Source organism: Aptenodytes patagonicus, chromosome 3, assembly GCF_965638725.1.
Source record: "Aptenodytes patagonicus chromosome 3, bAptPat1.pri.cur, whole genome shotgun sequence".
In the NCBI taxonomy this organism is placed as follows: Eukaryota; Metazoa; Chordata; class Aves; order Sphenisciformes; family Spheniscidae; genus Aptenodytes; species Aptenodytes patagonicus.
This window is the reverse complement of record NC_134951.1, coordinates 112642054-112659452: the sequence shown is the minus strand read 5'-3', so window position 1 is coordinate 112659452 and position 17399 is coordinate 112642054. Positions and strand designations below refer to the sequence as shown.

General features: G+C 46.2%; 1 protein-coding gene across 3 annotated transcripts in view; it reads left to right on the top strand.

The window, feature by feature from the left end:
* The window catches only part of LCLAT1 (lysocardiolipin acyltransferase 1), a 125167-nt gene extending 112006 nt beyond the window's left edge, over positions 1–13161 (top strand). For all 3 annotated transcript variants that reach the window (XM_076334719.1, XM_076334718.1, XM_076334717.1), the window contains one exon: positions 8920–13161. In XM_076334719.1, the coding sequence (XP_076190834.1) occupies positions 8920–9428 (509 nt within the window). In that variant the 3' untranslated portion in view covers positions 9429–13161. The remainder of the gene's footprint in view (positions 1–8919) is intronic.
* Positions 13162–17399: the final 4238 nt, after the last annotated feature.

The following is a 17399-nucleotide window of genomic DNA, read 5'->3' as shown; positions in this document are numbered from 1 at the left end:
GCCAGCATTATCATTCTGTCTTTTCTTGTTTGCTTATTTGATTGCTACACTTACCCAAAAAAGATTTCCAATAACTACTGAGTTGAAAGTGATTTAGATTAACCCTGGCTGACACCGCTGCTTTAAAGAGGGCTGCGTGAAGTTTTAAATCTTCACAAGGATGACACTTCCCAGGAGGGGCTGTAAATCCTTGAAGCTACTCCCTCGTGACACTGTGTTCTCAAAGAAAAATGACTCAAATCCCAGGAGCCAAGACAGTAATATTTCCCAGTAAGCAGTTTTAGATGGGTTTTGTTTTAATGTCCAAAAATGTATCTTTGTCTGAAAGCTAATGTACAATACTCAGATATTGTGAAACATAATTAATTTAGTTCTACTTGTTTCCATATCTATTTTGATTATGTTGCTGATCAGTTTATTTACAGAAGTGCCAAGCCTCCTGCCAGGTTTCCTAAGGAAATGTATATGAAGTTGAGGATATTGGGGGGGGGGGGGGAGCTACAACCAGTGTTTTATGGAAGCCTGGAGTTGTATGAAGCATCTGGAGCTGTGTGATGAAGGGACAGGTATGCTGCTTTTCAGGAGGAAGGAGTTACAGTTATGTTGTGGTGGGAGGTGGAATGGACAAGGGCCTGATATATTGGTCCCACTTTTCACAGAACAGCTTATTTTAAGGTTATCATGAATATTTTGTTGTGAGAGCATCTCAGTATACCTCTCCCCGTTCTGGCTCAGCAACTCACTGGCACGCTGTTCTGTGATGTACTGTGGTTAAGAATAGCATCTTCTCTACTGGATCAATACAGGGGAAGAGACTGTATAATCCTTGATGATTTAAAGTAATGTCAATGATAACTAAAGTAGAACAAATTACGGCTGCTGAGATCCTTGCTAGGGATGGAAATGGGTAATAGCCACCACGGTTAATGCCAGGGAGACTCAGCTGCCCGTTCACCTTCCAGACTGCTGAGAGTCTGAGCAGTTCATTGCATGGATTTGCCTGGGGCCCATCCTCATTTTTGGCTTGCTGATGGTCATTTTGGCTTCAAGAGCTTTTGTTCTGAATCATCATTTTGGCCCTCAAGTTGCTGCTTATATAGATCCTTCTGTCTCACAGTGAGCTTGTTCAGCGTTGCTTGGTCCCGAGTATGAGCAAGAAAGTGTCCTTGTCACTGACATGAATCATAACTGAGGAACGAGCAGTGCTCGAGCTCCCGAGCAATCCTTACAGCACAGGGGATGGGTCTGTCCAACCAACCCACTTATTTGGGACTGTGCTGAGCATCACTTCTGGCAGTTTTCACCAATTGCAGCTACCTTGCAATATTCGCTTTGCAAATGTATTTGAAAGCAGCTTAAAATAGTTTAACGCTTCCTTTTACATTCAGGCTGGTTTTTCCCCCTAGAATTAAAATACTGTGCTGACATTGTATTATTTAATACACACAAAAGTAATTTTCAGTTTACCTGTGATATCTTCATTTTGAACCTAGTAAGAGGATCTTGGTTGTAAGGTTTTATAATAGGTTGTGAGATGAAAGGCTTGTCTGCGCACACGCAAAGGAGCACAGGAGCACAACAGCAGATAGAGAAAACCCTAAAATCCAGAGAAACAGATCCCCTACCTTGGCTCCTCTGAGGGCTGTCACACAGAAGCCATCAGCCTGTGGGCCAGGGGTGACACCCATCACAGTGAGTCAATGGGAGAGGCTCCTGTCCATCACCTTACAGACTAAGGGGGGTTACTGCTTGCAGGGCTTTGGGACTCTTAGGGGATGCCCAAGAGGAGCATTTGGGGATTGTACAAGATTTATTACGGTATATTTAGGGGAGGAACCAAAAGTGGGGACAGGGGTGGTTTGAGGTGGCTTGGGAGGAACAAGTTTGGGAAAACAGAGGAATAAGGGGTAAAAGGGGCTGGTCCCATGTAAATGGGGCTGGTCAGTACACTTGCCTGGCCGTGCCTTGTGCCTGATCAGCCCAGTCTGCCCTGTCTTCTCATTAAACCCCATTTCTAACTATTTCCCTGGGTGAGGGGACTCTGTGGGTGTGCATATGGAGGTCCAAGTGCCAGCAACTGGAGAGACCAGGGTCCATGCCTATCATGCGGGTGCATATGTCAGCATGTGATCACTAGTGACTATCGAGCAGGACTAGCAGGCGAGTAGGGTAAGAGGCTTGGGAGCCAGGTATCAAAGTGGCCATAAGTCCTGGTCAGATACTGGAGAGGTCAGATGGTCACAATTTGGCTACTGGAGGGACTGCAAGGTCCAAGCTGGTGGCTGAGGAGACTGTGGGGTCTGGGGTCAACTGAGACCAGTTTGTATGTCCATTTTTCTCTGCATGAGGCAGCTGGAGAAGAGAGGATCTGAAGACCAGCTACTGGGTGGCCCTCAGTGTCTAAAGCCAGTTACTGGAGGGATCGACAGTGCATGTGCATCTGTGCAAGGGGTCTGTACCAGCCACTGGAGAGGGGCTGTGGCCCCAGGGGTTTGTGTGTCTAGGTGCCAGCACCTGGGAAGACCAAGGACCCAGGGCCAGCTACAGCATAGACTGTCTATGGCCAGTTGCTGGAGGGATCCGTAGCCTGTATATACGTATATAACTCCCACTGACAGACCTTTATCCTACTCAACCAGAGAGGGGAGGACGACGAGGCCATTTTGTTTGCTTGAGTGCTGTGTTTTCTGTCCATGTTGATCCGTGGCTGGCTGTCTGTGCCCATGCATTGTACGTACGTACGTACGTATGTGTGTGTGTGTGTGTGTTGGGAATACCTGCTCAGACTCGCTCCTAGTGGGGGGAGGGGGATGTGGCAACCTCACCTCTACCGGGTTACCAAATGCTGCAACTTCTAACGTAAAATAAAAATTCTGATGGAACAGCTGGTGTAGTAAAAGAAAATGTTCTAATTTTTCCTTGGAAATATTTTTTAAAAGAAGGTATCTTTCTCTGATGCTGTTACTTTGGTCATGAGCCTGGTAAGTTCTTCCTCTGCCACCTCTGAGTGCAATGCCCAAAGCAAGCAGCTGTGCATTGTGATCGCTTGAAGTAATGTCGTGTATCAACAGAACCTGAAATATAAATAACTTTGATTGGGGCACAGAAAGTTTAAAAAGAAAAAGAATAGTGTTTTTGAGGCATTTTGTCATCCCAAAATGGAGACCGCCACATGGATTAATCACATCTGCATGTTATGCAGTTTATAGCCACGTAACAATAATTACAAATAAATTTTATATTCACTCCTGAGCACTGTAGTAAGCTTTCCTTTTCTGAGGTGCTTTTATAAAGCATAGGACAGAATATTGTTCATGGGTATGAAGGATATATAGTTCTACTACTGCACGAAGAAAGTCGTGAGACTGTAAAGCTACTGAAACTGGTGTCTCTTTGTCCTGAAGAGCTGGCCTACCTACCTGACATTTTAGCCTTAATGGCAGTTTCTTAGCTTAATTAGATTTCAGATGCAAACCTGTGAACATTATTTGATTTCCTCTGTCCTTCATTCCTTCCCCAATGGGATGTGCATACACGCAGGGTAAAGAAGATCCCTCAGATGTCACTAAAAGCATCGCAAAAAGTGGTTTGTCCACCGACAGCTTCTCTGAACTATGAACAAATACTCTTGCTTACTTCATTTTTGACCCACTAGGGAATCATAGAATCATTAAGGTTGGAAAAGACCTCTAAGATCATCGAGTCCAACCGTCAACCCAACACCACCATGCCCACTAAACCATGTCCTTAAGCGCCTCATCTACATGTCTTTTAAATACTTCCAGGGATGGTGACTCAACCGCTTCCCTGGGCAGCCTGTTCCAATGTTTAACCACTCTTTCAGCAAAGAAATTTTTCCTCACATCCAATCTAAACCTCCCCTGGCGCAACTTGAGGCCATTTCCTCTCGTCCTATCACTAGTTACTTGGGAGAAGAGACCAACACCCACCTCGCTACAACCTCCTTTCAGGTAGTTGTAGAGAGCGATGAGGTCTCCCCTCAGCCTCCTTTTCTCCAGGCTAAACAACCCCAGTTCCCTCAGCCGCTCCTCATAAGACTTGTTCTCCAGACCCCTCACCAGCCTCGTTGCCCTTCTCTGGACACGCTCCAGCACCTCGACGTCCTTCTTGTAGTGAGGGGCCCAAAACTGAACACAGTATTCGAGGTGCGGCCTCACCAGTGCCGAGTACAGGGGCACGATCACTTCCCTACTCCTGCTGGCCACACTATTTCTGATACAGGCCAGGATGCCATTGGCCTTCTTGGCCGCCTGGGCACACTGCCGGCTCATGTTCAGCCGGCTGTCGACCAGCACCCCCAGGTCCTTTTCCGCCAGGCAGCTTTCCAGCCACTCTTCCCCAAGTCTGTAGCGCTGCATGGGGTTGTTGTGGCCGAAGTGCAGGTCCCGGCACTTGGCCTTGTTGAATCTCATACAGTTGGCCTCGGCCCATCGATCCAGCCTGTCCAGGTCCCTCTGCAGAGCCTTCCTACCCTCGAGCAGATCAACGCTCCCGCCCAACTTGGTGTCATCTGCAAACTTACTGAGGGTGCACTCGATCCCCTCATCCAGATCATCGATAAAGATATTAAACAAGACCGGCCCCAAAACTGAGCCCTGGGGAACACCGCTCGTGACCGGCCGCCAACTGGATTTAACTCCATTCACCACAACTCTCTGGGCCCGGCCGTCCAGCCAGTTTTTGACCCAGCGCAGAGTACACCTGTCTAAGCCATGAGCCGCCAGCTTCTCTAGGAGAATGCTGTGGGAGATGGTGTCAAAGGCCTTGCTGAAGTCCAGGTAGACCACATCCACAGCCTTTCCCTCGTCCACTAGGTGGGTCACCTGGTCATAGAAGGAGATCAGGTTGGTCAAGCAGGACCTGCCTCTCATGAATCCATGCTGGCTGGGCCTGGTCCCCTGGTTGTCCCGCACATGCCTTGTGAGTGCCCTCAAGATGAACCGTTCCATAATCTTCCCCGGCACCGAGGTCGGGCTGACAGGCCTGTAGTTCCCCAGATCCTCCTTCCGGCCCTTCTTGTAGATGGGCATCACATTGGCAAGCCTCCAGTCGTCCGGGACCTCCCCCGTTAACCAGGACTGCTGATAAATGATGGAGAGTGGCTTGGCGAGCTCCTCCGCCAGCTCCCTCAGCACTCTCGGGTGGATCCCCTCTGGCCCCATAGACTTGTGAGCATCCAGGTGGCATAGTAGGTCGTTGACTGCTTCCTCTTGGATTATGGGGGGTTCATCCTGCTCGCCGTCCCTGTCTTCCAGCTCAGGGGGCCGAGTACCCTGAGGATAACTGGTCTGCCTGTTAAAGACTGAGGCAAAGAGGGCATTAAGTACCTCAGCCTTTTCCTCATCCTTGGTGACAATGTTCCCCCTCGCATCCAATAAAGGGTGGAGATTCTCCTTGGCTCTCTTCTTGTCATTAATATATTTGTAAAAACATTTTTTGTTGTCTTTAACGACAGCAGCCAGACTGCGTTCTAGCTGGGCTCTTGCCTTTCTCATTTCCTCTCTGCACGACCTAAGGAGATCCCTGTACTCTTCTTGAGTTCTTCTAGAAGTAGAATGATGTGGCTTCCCTTAGGGTAATTTCTTCTTAAAATGTGCAGAAGCAGGTTTTTTAAGCAGATCTTTAAATTCAGGTGGAAAAAAGATCTTCAAAATCAGTGACTGCCCTGCGTCTTCACTTAGGATCGCTTTCTTTTGCTGGTTGACTGGCACCTTGCTTTTGATTTGAAACATATATCTGGTATCTCCAGACTGCAGAGAGAACAAGCTTAACTTCAGAGGGAAACGGAGACTGTAAAGATGCTCTAGCCAAGGATGTAAGTTCAAAATCTGCCTGATTAAACCTAGCCTAAGGGAATTTTGTCCCTGCTTACGAATGGTCTACCTTCATCTGCTGCGGTAACTTTTCTTCTTTTTAGCAGATTCGCTTGTAGCGTGTTTGGCAGTGATGCATTGACCCTGTCCATATTAAAAGATGCCATTGATAAACCAGCAGAGAATACGCAGAACCTTTTTGTTCAAGTGTGCAGTGTGGATCCTGCAGCCTTACTGCATGTAACACTAGCAGGGCATGTTTCTTTCAACAGCTGTAGAAAACTGATTGAAGCTGGTCCTTTCCATATGCTTGCCTCAGCAGGGAATTAAAGCTTCAGGCTGCCAGCTTTGTGTGGAGTTTTTAAATATGTATGACCCAAACAAGGGGCCTGTTGAGAAAGGCTCTTGCATATGAAACCTGGTATTCTGCTCTTCTCTCTTTGTGATGTTTCTGTGCTTTCAGATAGGTTAAATCTACCTTTGAAGTTTCATTTCTTCTTGTGTAAAATATACTTTAATAGGTGAACCTTGCAGCTGGGAATTAGGAGATACTGGTTCAAGCTGGACACAATGAGCAGTTCACGTAATCATCCTTTGCCTTGGTTTCCCTGTTTGTAATGCAGAAAGAGTAATGTCCACCCTCCTGTACGCAGCTCTTTGAGCTTTGTTCTGGGTAACTAATTTAGAAGCCATAATGTAGTGTAGAACTTCTGCAGTCTGGCGTGAAGCCCTGCTGGAAGGTATCTGTCTGGGGATGCTACAAATCCATAGGTAAGGAGTAGAGGCTTCCCTGTTTCTGATCAGGAATTCACAGGCAGAAGTATATCTGCAGGCTGAAGAGATCAGATCAGCTGTGTGGGTGCAGGGAGTCCTGCCAGTCCCACTTGCACAGTCAGAAAATCTGTGTCTTAAGCGAATCTGATGATTTATTGCCTGTCATCTGTATGCCAGTGATCCTTATGTGTAAAGCCCTGATTTTCCAAGAACATTTGCGTATAACGGCAGACTAACCGTTTAGCTGCAAAGACACAAATGACTGCAAGGTGGGTGAGAACTCATGGAGCCAAAAACTCTTTTCGTAGAAGGCTTTTTTCATGCAAGGATCTCAGGGAGGCTGAACTTTTCTGGCCTCCCTCTTGAGGTGAAGTGTATAGGTGTTATGTGCCACTAGGACCTGGGGAGCTATGGAGGATCAGGAGCAAGACAGATTTTAAGAGATGGGAATCTCTTAGAGGCATATGTAGCAGTCCTTCCCCTGGCTGGGCCAGGAACTAGGGGATGTCTGTCCTGTAGGGCGACTGTAATTCCTTCTGATGGCAGAAATATTTGGAGTAGAGGGAGGAAAAATGTGAGCTGTTTTCAAAATGAAAATGCTTTGTGCTAAGGTGCAGCAGGTTGGCCATCGTTTCCCTTTGTAAGGGCAGCGTGTCTAAGACACGTTCAATTTTGGCATCTCTTGGAAGGAAATCTGAAAGGCTTTATCCATGCAGAATACAGTGATTCTCTGCTTAAATAGGATTTGATCCCATAGCCAGACAAAAGCTGGAGTATTGAGTTTTGCTGTGATAGACCTCCCAGGAGCCACATATACCTGTTTAAAAACCCAAGTAACCTGCCACAAAACTGTCCAAGAGAGATCGTTATAAGACAGCACAGTTATAAAATACTCTGAAAGGCTGAATAGGGTTTTTCCCCCTCTTGTGATATTTGGAGCTGAACTTCAGATACATCATTTTGAACATGGCCTTTTAAAGTAACTTTCTATTCTGTCCCTGTCATTTTTGGAGCTGTAAAGGAAAGCCAAAATACCAGGGAAGGGGAGCAAATGGAAAGGGGGAGCGGGGTTAAAGAGTAGGTTTTGATCATCTTTGCAAGAAGTGACATCATCTATGAGAACAAAAGTCTTCAATCGCTGCAACTGGAGACAGCTTTTAGTCTCCAATTCTATTTTGCCCCAAGCCAGCCAGCCAAATAAAAACAGTGAGATAAATCACTGCTGGCAGAACTTAACAGTTATGCAACATCCAGTGCACCATGCACCATGCACCTATTTTTAGATCAGTTTTACACTAGCAGAATTTACTTTATGAAATCTGAAAAGAATGTCTGGTCAGAGGCCGGGGGATAAAGAGGGTATTTAGAAAGTGCAAAATGTAAAAATACTTAGTACAAAGATGCGCTAGCAAACCCCACTTCGGCAACACCGATACCCTTTCAAGAGTGTTGGCTCGATCAGGCGTGGAAGTGAAGAGTAGAGGGGGTTTTCATCAGTATTCCCTTGAATTTCTAATCTGCAATTGCTTTTTAAATGGTTGACAATACTCACTTTACCCAAATAGCTAACTGTATGTGGTTTACTTAAAGCTGGGCTCCCCCACCGTTTATGCTGTACTTTGTCTTTACCAGATCTGGAATGCAGTAAGCAGCAGCTCACCTCCTTACAGTACTGGCTGGTCAGATTTAAAGAAATGGTGTTAATTGGAGTGCTCTGCAAAGCTGGCTGAGCTACAGAGATACTCCTCATCCTTTGTGAGATACCCTAGATTTCATGAGCTCCTGATAATTAGCTGGTATATGTTTCACGTATGTTTTCTCAGTCTTCAGTGAATTAGGATTGCGTATGCTGCTTGCTCCAGATCAAACTGAATCTTTTTTGGTGTTCACAGGAACATACACTGAGTTGTATTTCATTAGTTAAAAGCAATTTCAGCTTGCAGCACAGGTATGAATAACTGAAGATTAGTCTCACATACTGTGCTCTTTATCCAAGACCAGATGTGCATCTTCTCTCCTTTAAATTTGACTTTATCCTCTTACTCACTGTTGTAATTCTCCGTTAGTTTGTACCGTGTATAATTTTGTTCCCAAAGTTTTTTGCTCAGATTCAGAACGGATAATGATTGGGAAAAGTTTGACCTTTCAGCCTTTAGAGATTCTAGCAGATAAAACGTGCTCTGCATAGCTAACGTATCTTCGGGATGTCTGCCACAATTTGGACAGTTTTCAATCACGCCTTGAAGCGAATTAGCGTTCTGACCATTGCATGATCTGTATTGATCTTCTTTCCTCCAAACCTTTCTTCTAGGTGACAATCTCGATGCTATCCATGACATAACTGTGGCATACCCCCGAAATATTCCTCAGACGGAGAAGCACCTTTTGAATGGAAACTTCCCAAAGGAGATTCACTTCCACGTCCAGAGATATCCCATAGAGACAGTGCCCACTTCTAAGGAGGAGCTGCAGCTTTGGTGCCGGAAGCGTTGGGAAGAGAAAGAGGAGAGACTCCGACACTTCTATGAAGGTGGAAAATGCTTCAGTGCAACAGGGCAAAGCATTATTCCACCGTGTAAATCTGAGCTCAGGGTCCTCACGGTTAAGTGCATCTCGCTCCTGTATTGGACGGTGTTCCCACTGGGTATGCTTGCACTACTGTACCTGTACAGCTTTGCACGATGGTATTTTGCAGCCATGATCATCTTTTTTGTTGTGCAGCAAAAGATATTTGGTGGGCTGGAACTAATTGAACTCGCTTGTCATCGATATTTTAAAAAGCAACAGAAATTTCACGACACGAAAACTAAAACCAATTAGTTCTAGGGTAGAGAAAGATGTAAAAATGGGTGGTTTTGAGATGTCCTGCAAATTTTATGCACAGGGAAGAATTTTTGCATGAGAATTGTCTTTTACTATCACCATTGTTAGACATTTGAACTTGATTCTGTGAAGAGAGAGAAAAATGTTAGTTATTGCTACACGTGAAAATGGTAGTTTTTATCTCTGAATGTAATTTCAACATTGCTCTTGCAAGCAGCTAGCAACTGCATTCTGCTGTAATTAAGAAACAAATTGCTGGATTACTGAACAATCGTAAGGATGTTAATAAATGTGACCTGCACTGAACTTTCATGTAGAAACCCAAACTGTCCAGCTAAGAGAGACAGATGTATGAGTTCTGTATAGTCACATTGTTGTGAAGTAAGCACCAGACTTGGAAAGCTGGTAAGTTTAACGATGTTTTGATGGTAGGTGGAAGTTGGAGGAGAATTTGTTCTGTTTCTTTTTTCTATTTCAAATATTCAAACTTATTTTAAAATAATATTTTTGCATAAACTTTTCCAAACACTACTGAACCTACCACTATTCAACCATTCTGGCTTGGTCACTCAGAAGGATTTTTAAGCCTTGCAGTCTTGTAGTACAGAAAACAGTGCTGGCTCTGCCTCCATTTAAGTCTTAACTGATTATTTAATAGACCTATGCAGCTAAGTTTTGATTTCTCACTGTTTCACGCTGTTTCGGTCTCCCTGTTAGCTGTGGGAGACTTGTTCCTACAGCAGTATACAGAGCTGCGGGATAGGGGAGCTGTTTTTTTGTTGTTTTATTGGTGTTTTTTTCTCGTAGAGGCAAAAATAAGTGTCTGTCTCTGAGTAGCTGGCAAATATTTTTCCAAAAGGTGTCCTTGTAGACATTATTTGATCGAAAACATTTTATTTATTTTTCAGAGTAGGCAGGATATCTTTTTTTTTTGAAGCATTTATTTTGGTTTTCACATTGTTTCCTTAGGCATTTCAAGTGTCCATATAGATAAGCAGGAAGACTGCTTGTTCCATGCGTGTCAGCCAGACCTGCTGAAATGCGTCTGATGCAATGGCTGTCTCCTTATAGGTACAAAAGATGGGTTTCAGACTTATCATAGCACAGGGAAATTGAGCTACCTCTTCCCTTTGCAGTGTTCTCTTTGATTGCCTGACGACATCATTGCTTTTCCAACCTCCTTTGCAATTTTTGGGGCGTTCTTTTGGGGCTCCCACTATAACGCTTTCCCTTATTTTCATGACATTCAGAAAATCTGAAGGCTTAAACTCAGACAAGGCACTTTCAAGTGTATTCCTTGTCATATATAATAAAAGTAATGTTCATGCTAACATAGTAAAAGACATAAACATAGCCAGCGCTTAGGAGACACTTCAGGTTAGATTTGTTTTTCAACCTCAGAAATGTTAGACCACTTGATCAACTGTATTGCTGCAAAACCTTCCTGACTTACTAAATATTTGTTGTTCATTGCATGAAGGCTTGTCTGAGCTAAACCGAGATGGCCCGGCTCCATATGTTGAGTGGCATTGCCATGAAATGTGAAAGTACAGAGCGCAAAATGTATCTTGTACTGTGCTGAGTATCTCAAGCATTGAGTCGGCATGGTTAGACACATCTGTTTTCTTCTAAATTATAACACTAAACATGTTGTCTAATGTGTTTGTATCAAAGGCCATTTTTTAAATGAATCACCAGCCTCTATTCAACTGTCCCTTGCAAGGTGACAAGTATTTTTTAATCTATGCTTATAATAACTAATTGTTTATTATGTGGAAAGTACTTGAAGCCATCTGTTTTACTCTAATTTTTTTAATCCCTTTTTTCTTAAAAATAAATAAAACTAGGTTTATATTTAGGGTTATGTTTCTTAATGATTTTTTCATATTTATATTTGAGTACCTGACGACTGACAACTGTGTTTCATTGTCACGAGTGGAAGGAGGTCCTTTCTGCACTATGAGGACTTTTTTTAACGTAATTCTGTGATATCAAAGGCATGGTTGCAGCTTAAATCTACATAGCCTGGTTTTTCTTCGCCTGATGCTCTGCTTTGGTGCACTTCCCTGCACATCCAGGTAACTCGCTGCAAGGGAAAACCTAAAAACCTCGTTTATGGTTAATGCAGAGGAGGCCTAAAAGGCTGCTTCTAGTCTGTCCTGAGCCATGGCTGTGCTTTCATACCAGGAGTAACCATGGCCACCCTACTCCAATAGCCTTAACATAGTCTTCAGGAATGACTTCGGAGGACAGGTTATATATGTTGGTGACGTAAATACCAGCTTTTCTCAGTCGTTCAGAGAACTTTGTGGTATCATCAAATGTATCGGAAACATCGGTGTGAGTCTTGGTCATGGAGCGGTGAAAGATTTACATCTGTGTGTGATTAGAGTTGGGCTCTGAAAATGCAATCAAATGCAGTCCATCATTGACCCTTACAAGGGGTTTTCTCCCAGCTGGAGCCAAACACGTAACCTACTGTAATGTGGTAAACATCCTGCAAATCTGTAATTCATCCTCCTCTGTCATGTATTCTGATTGAAGAGAAAGAATAATCTTCTTGTCAGCTGCTAATGTCACGTTTGCAGTGCCCGACTCCATGATGCGGGGCGGCACATGGTAAGTGAAGAATCCTCCTCTCACAGGGAAGGGTGTTGGCTTTGGGACTGATGTAGATTTTCAGATTATGTGCATCATTTTCCAGCTCAGTTAGAAATGCAAGACAGGAGAAAAAAATGGAATAAAAAGAAAAAGCTTTGTGGATATAGAAGCTTCTTTGTTTAGAAAGTGGCTAAGGAACTTGGGGAAGATCTTTCTGTGAATGCTTTTTTTCCTCTTTGGTCAAAATGTAGCTTTTTATTCAAAAAGTTCTAATATACAGATTTTTTTGAGACTATTTTGTTCTTACCCTGTTTCCCTATCCAAAATACACTAAGATGGCACTTAGGGACATGGTTTAGTGGTGGACTTGGCAGTGTTAGGTTTACGGTTGGACTCGATGATCTTAAAGGTCTTTTCCAACCTAAATGATTCTATGATTCTGTACTGGGTCAATCACTTTGAAATGTTTTCAATGCTGGTAGGTTAAAGGTGCTAGTACTCCAGGAATCACACACACACCCTCTTTCATGGGGCGCGTATATTGGCACAGAGACTTGTCTCACTCATTAGCACGTTTGTCACGGCTCACCTTCTCTCGTAGTCCCAGCAGGCACACTGCTCAGCAGCGACTGCTCTGTCTACGGGACCTACAGGTCTTGCTAGGCGTTGCTCATGTTATTTGAGATCAATGATGTGCTTTAAGGACACTGCTCTTGTTTGCTCAATCAAATGTTTCCCCATCAGCATCAGGGGTTTCTTTCTCTTTGCTCAGAACAGAAGGTTGAAATCCTGCCATCTGTGTTTGTCATCAAGCTCACCTGGGTAGCAGGACGTCAGACCAAGACATTTCTCTCTTGGCTTCAAAGCTGCAAGGCCTGAAGCTGGTCTGTAAGGTGTTGTCTTGGTCGTGTGAAATGTAGTTCCTAGTTTTGTGCATTGCATCAATCTCTGTTGTTTAAAAAAGATCCGTGTTTTTATAACTTGATTTTATATGTACACTGCGTGAAAGGAAACACCAGGATACTACAAACCTACAGAAAGCCTTAGTTTTCAGAGTCCACTGATTATATTAGAATGTTTTAACCATGTACCAGTTACTCTGCAGCAACAATAAAGACCTGAAGCATTGCATGTGTTTGATTTTGCTGTTTTCTTTTTACTGCGTGACATATTCTGTATGCACCCGTAAGGAACAAACCTTGTCTTCAATCGTATGGCTGGCTGGCTGGGGCCGACTGCTGTCTGTTCAGGTGCTCAACCCATGGTTTGTGGCTGCTGGGGTGGTATGTCTCCCTTCTCTCCATGGGAGGTTGGAAAGGGGTGGCTGGCTGTAGCCTCCTTCCTAGCCTCTTCATGTAAAGGGATGCGGAAACCTTTGAGTGTGCAAGAGGTACAGCTCAGTTTTAGCCTTGCTCTGCTGCTTAACCAGTGTTGCTTAAGAATAAGCTGTGGTCCGAAAGAGCGTATTAGGTATTGATATGTAGGTAAGTCCTCCATTTTAGCTACGTCCTGTTACCACCCATGTGATTACTGACACAAGAAATGATCTATGGCACGGTTCACGTTCTTAGAGGACCTGTGTTTAATGTAACTTCAGATCACAGGCTCCTTGATTTATCTCTGCATTGTCCAAAAGCTAATCCGGTGTGGAAGGACAAGGGCTGTGTTTCTTGGGAGCTGCGGTGCTCCTCATTACCTAACGGGGAATAGCTTTGCTGTGACTGCCGCACCCCACAGCAGCCATAGCAAAACACCCACGCCTCCAGCAAGTACCACGTGTCCGAAAGACCATAAGAAACAGAGACCCTGGTAGCAGTTTCTGCCGCTGGAGATGATATTTGCGATGCCTACGTAGGCTCAGAGCATTCAGGTCAGCCCCCAGAAGTCAAAATGAGCCATGCTCTGTATTGAGCGGCTTTGTCTCTCTGACAAGATGGTTGTCACTTCCTCTTTGTTTCCTCAGGGCTCAAATATGCAATGAAAAAATTGATTTGTCTGTCTTACCTGCCATTACAGAAAATAACAGTAATGGAGGTCAAAGCTTTCACCCTCCAGCTGCCCCAGACACCTCCTTTGCAGTTCAATACAACGGGTAAAAGGTTGAGTCTTATTTCCTGAGGACTTTGAATCAGACTGCAAGCTATCTCAACCAAAAATTATTCCCAGGAGCAGGGAGCATGGTCTGTGCTTACAACATGCTTGGGTGACTCTCCCTCATCCTAGGTTTGTGCTGAGGCACACGAGAGGCAGAGAGAGCTCACCTCTGTCCTTGCTGGGCCTCTCCAAAGGCCCAGCATATTTAGCAGGAGCAGTGATAGGCCCTGAATTTTTAAGCAGATGTCTTTGTTTTATTCCAGTCTGGCCTCTGTAGTTCTCTGGAGAGAACTCTGGAGTTCTTCATGTGGGGTGACTGTTTTCTCTGGTGGTGGGGTATGCAGGAGACTGGCAGGAGGAATTTGAGCAAAACTCCGCCTGCGTTTTCTCAGAAAGGCACTGCTGCTCTCAGGAGAAAAGCAAGTGTGTTTGCTCCTTCTGAGATACTTTTCACTGGGCTGCACGAGAGAGGCAGGTGCGCAGGGGCTGGTGTGCGTGTAATGGTTTTGGTGGTCAGCACCCTCTTCCCTAAATTTCTCTCTCCATCTTCTTTGTGAGAGGGAGAAGAGGAGGCGAGAGCCCCTTCACCCTTGTCTGCAGGGAGCAGAGAAGCACCTTCAGCCTTACCAAAGGGAAAAGCTAACGGGGCTCAGGCCTTAGCCTTGCTTCTGTGTCCACAGGATGATACCCAGCAGAGGAGGATAAGCTGCTGCAGGGTGCGAGAGCACAAGAAGGTGCTGCAGGAGGAGCGGGAGGCAATGCTGGGCACTGCTTTTTGCAGAGCCATAACCTGGCAGTAACATCACCACCTAGTTTTGCCTCCTACCCCCCGGCATTATTTCTTGGCCTGCCTTCGAGGCTTGCCCTGCTGCTTGAGCTGCTGGGTGTCTAGTGAGGAATGAGAGGAATGGATGTTTATTAATGCTGAACCCAAAGGGAAGGGAAACATCAGGGAAAATGGGATAGAGGTGCTGGGGCAGGTGTTGGCTCCTGCCAGTGCTGGGTACGGCTGGTTGGGAGTGTGTCATCTTGCTTCAGAGGCTGAAGGAAAAGGTCTACATTAAGAGACTTGTTTACTTAGACATCTTTAGAGAAAGTGGAGAGAGTGAGAACATCCTCCATGGGGTGGTTCACAGCAGGGCCCATGAACCGCCCCGTGGGGAGCCTCTTTATGTTCTTACCTGACAGGCTGCCCACCAGTGCTGGCATCGCCCATGCATCCCTGTAGCTAGTCGGGGTGATACCTCCTCTCTTTCCATGCTCAAGTTGCTCACTTGATGTGCTGGGTTTCAAGACATGCAAGCGGCTCCTCCTGTTTCTTGTCCTGGCAGCTGTGCAAGACCCTGAGTTCTTTAAGGATAGAGTAATCCCTTGCTGTCAGTAAGATTCCCACCAGCAGGCTGGGAAGCTGCCCGGCTTGCCGGGGAAGCTTGCAAAATCACTTGTAACGCAGCGCTGCCTCATGCAATCAGTGCATCGCCTGGCAGCCAGGTGCTTTGTCTCCTCATCACATCTCCCTGGCAAGGAGCTGCCTCATCATCCCCCTCCCCACTGCCGCAGTTAGATTTCCTTCCAGATTATCCACTGAAATGATTTGAGTGGAGATTATCCACTGAAATGATTTGAGTGGAGATGATGTTCACGCTGGTATGTCCACAGGTTTGCTTCCTACAGCTTTGCACTCCCTACCCCAGTGCTATTCAAAGAGCTCTCTGAAGCTCAGCTCAGAACTCATTTCACTTGAGAAGTGCCCTTTTTATAGCTACTCAAGCGAAGGTCCCCACTTCCCAGGGGCTTTCCTCGGTGCTTTGTGATGGGCACAAAACATCAGAGCCCGTGGATCAGACCCCTCAGCCCATCAGGGTCATGGCGGGGAAACCTTTCTCTGCTGTGAGGGTGGGAGGGGGTCCCCTCCCAGCACTCAGGGTCTGGTTAGATCAGACTACAACCTGCAGTCCTGGCCACAAGGAGGTCAGGAGCTGAGCTCATGCCACTTCTAGCAGGCCTTAACGCCAATCCCCGGCAGAGCCGAACCAGCCATTTAAAGGAAATATGCAAAACAACCTGTTTTTGCAGCAAACGAAACTTCTGGTTCCTTTACTGCTCCAGGCCTTCCTTCTCCTCTCTCCCTCCCAGGAGCAAGAGAGGAGAAGGTTTTGGGACACCCTCTATGTTTCAGTAGCTTAAACCAGGAGAACACCGAAGAAGTGATCCTAGAGCCGTTGTCCCACGTGTATCAAGTTGTGCTGGCCCGGCTCACAAGGCAGGAGTCGAGGACTGCTCGACGCCACAGGCCCCTTGGATTTGTCTGCCCCTGGAGAGACCCACAAGGAGAGGGGCCGGATCCAGTTCCTCACCTGCCGCTGGTCTCCTGCATGGGCACGTGCCAGCTGGTTCATCTTGTGGGGCTGCTGCATGAACAATGTGAGATCCTCATGGCCAGCACAAGGACAACGGGACACGGAGCATCATCCTGCAGGACCCCAATGCTTTCAGCCACCAGCTGGGAAGCCGGAAAGGAGCGCTTGGAAAAGGTGCGGCTGTGCACAGACCTGCTGACCAACAGCCCTCAGGTGTCCTTGGTGGTCTTCTCAAAGATGCTGTGGGTAATGTGGGCCAGGGGTAGGGACAGTGCACAGACACCACTTACTGCAAGCCGGGGATGTGTCCAGCACCAGGCACTAACACTCATGTACAGGTTTAAGGCTGCATGTCCGTCTGGGACAGGTATTATTCCTGGTCCCCGAGGCCTCAGCTAGGAGCGAGTCCCCCCGTCACGGGCAGGACAGTGCAGGACGCAGCTGACCCGCAGCTGCTGGGATAACAGGCAGCAAATGTCACGTTGCCGGCAGCAGCGAGGACTGGGTATTTTATTTCAGATTCAGTCACTCAGCTGCCTGCCTGTTCCTGTCCCTGGCATGTGCCCAGCACACGTACCCCCCAGAGCATTCATCCTAATAATTCGGTGGGGTTTTGTCTGACACGGGTGGGAGCAGGGATGATGTTCAGCTGTGATCTCTGCTCTCCTCTCTCTGTTCCTGCTCCTGCACCACGTGCAGGGATGCCTGCATGGTCCCAGGGTGCAGAGTGTCTCAGCCCATAGGCCACATGCCCAGCCTGGCTTTAAACTAAGAAGCTGAAGCTCTAGGAGTAGTCTAGCTGCACAGGGCTCAGTGTGGACTACTCCGCCCAGCTCTCGACAGGTAGATGAGTTTACTCTGAGTCCCCTGCTGCCATGGGCAGATAGCTCCCCCGTACAGCAACTTAACAGCC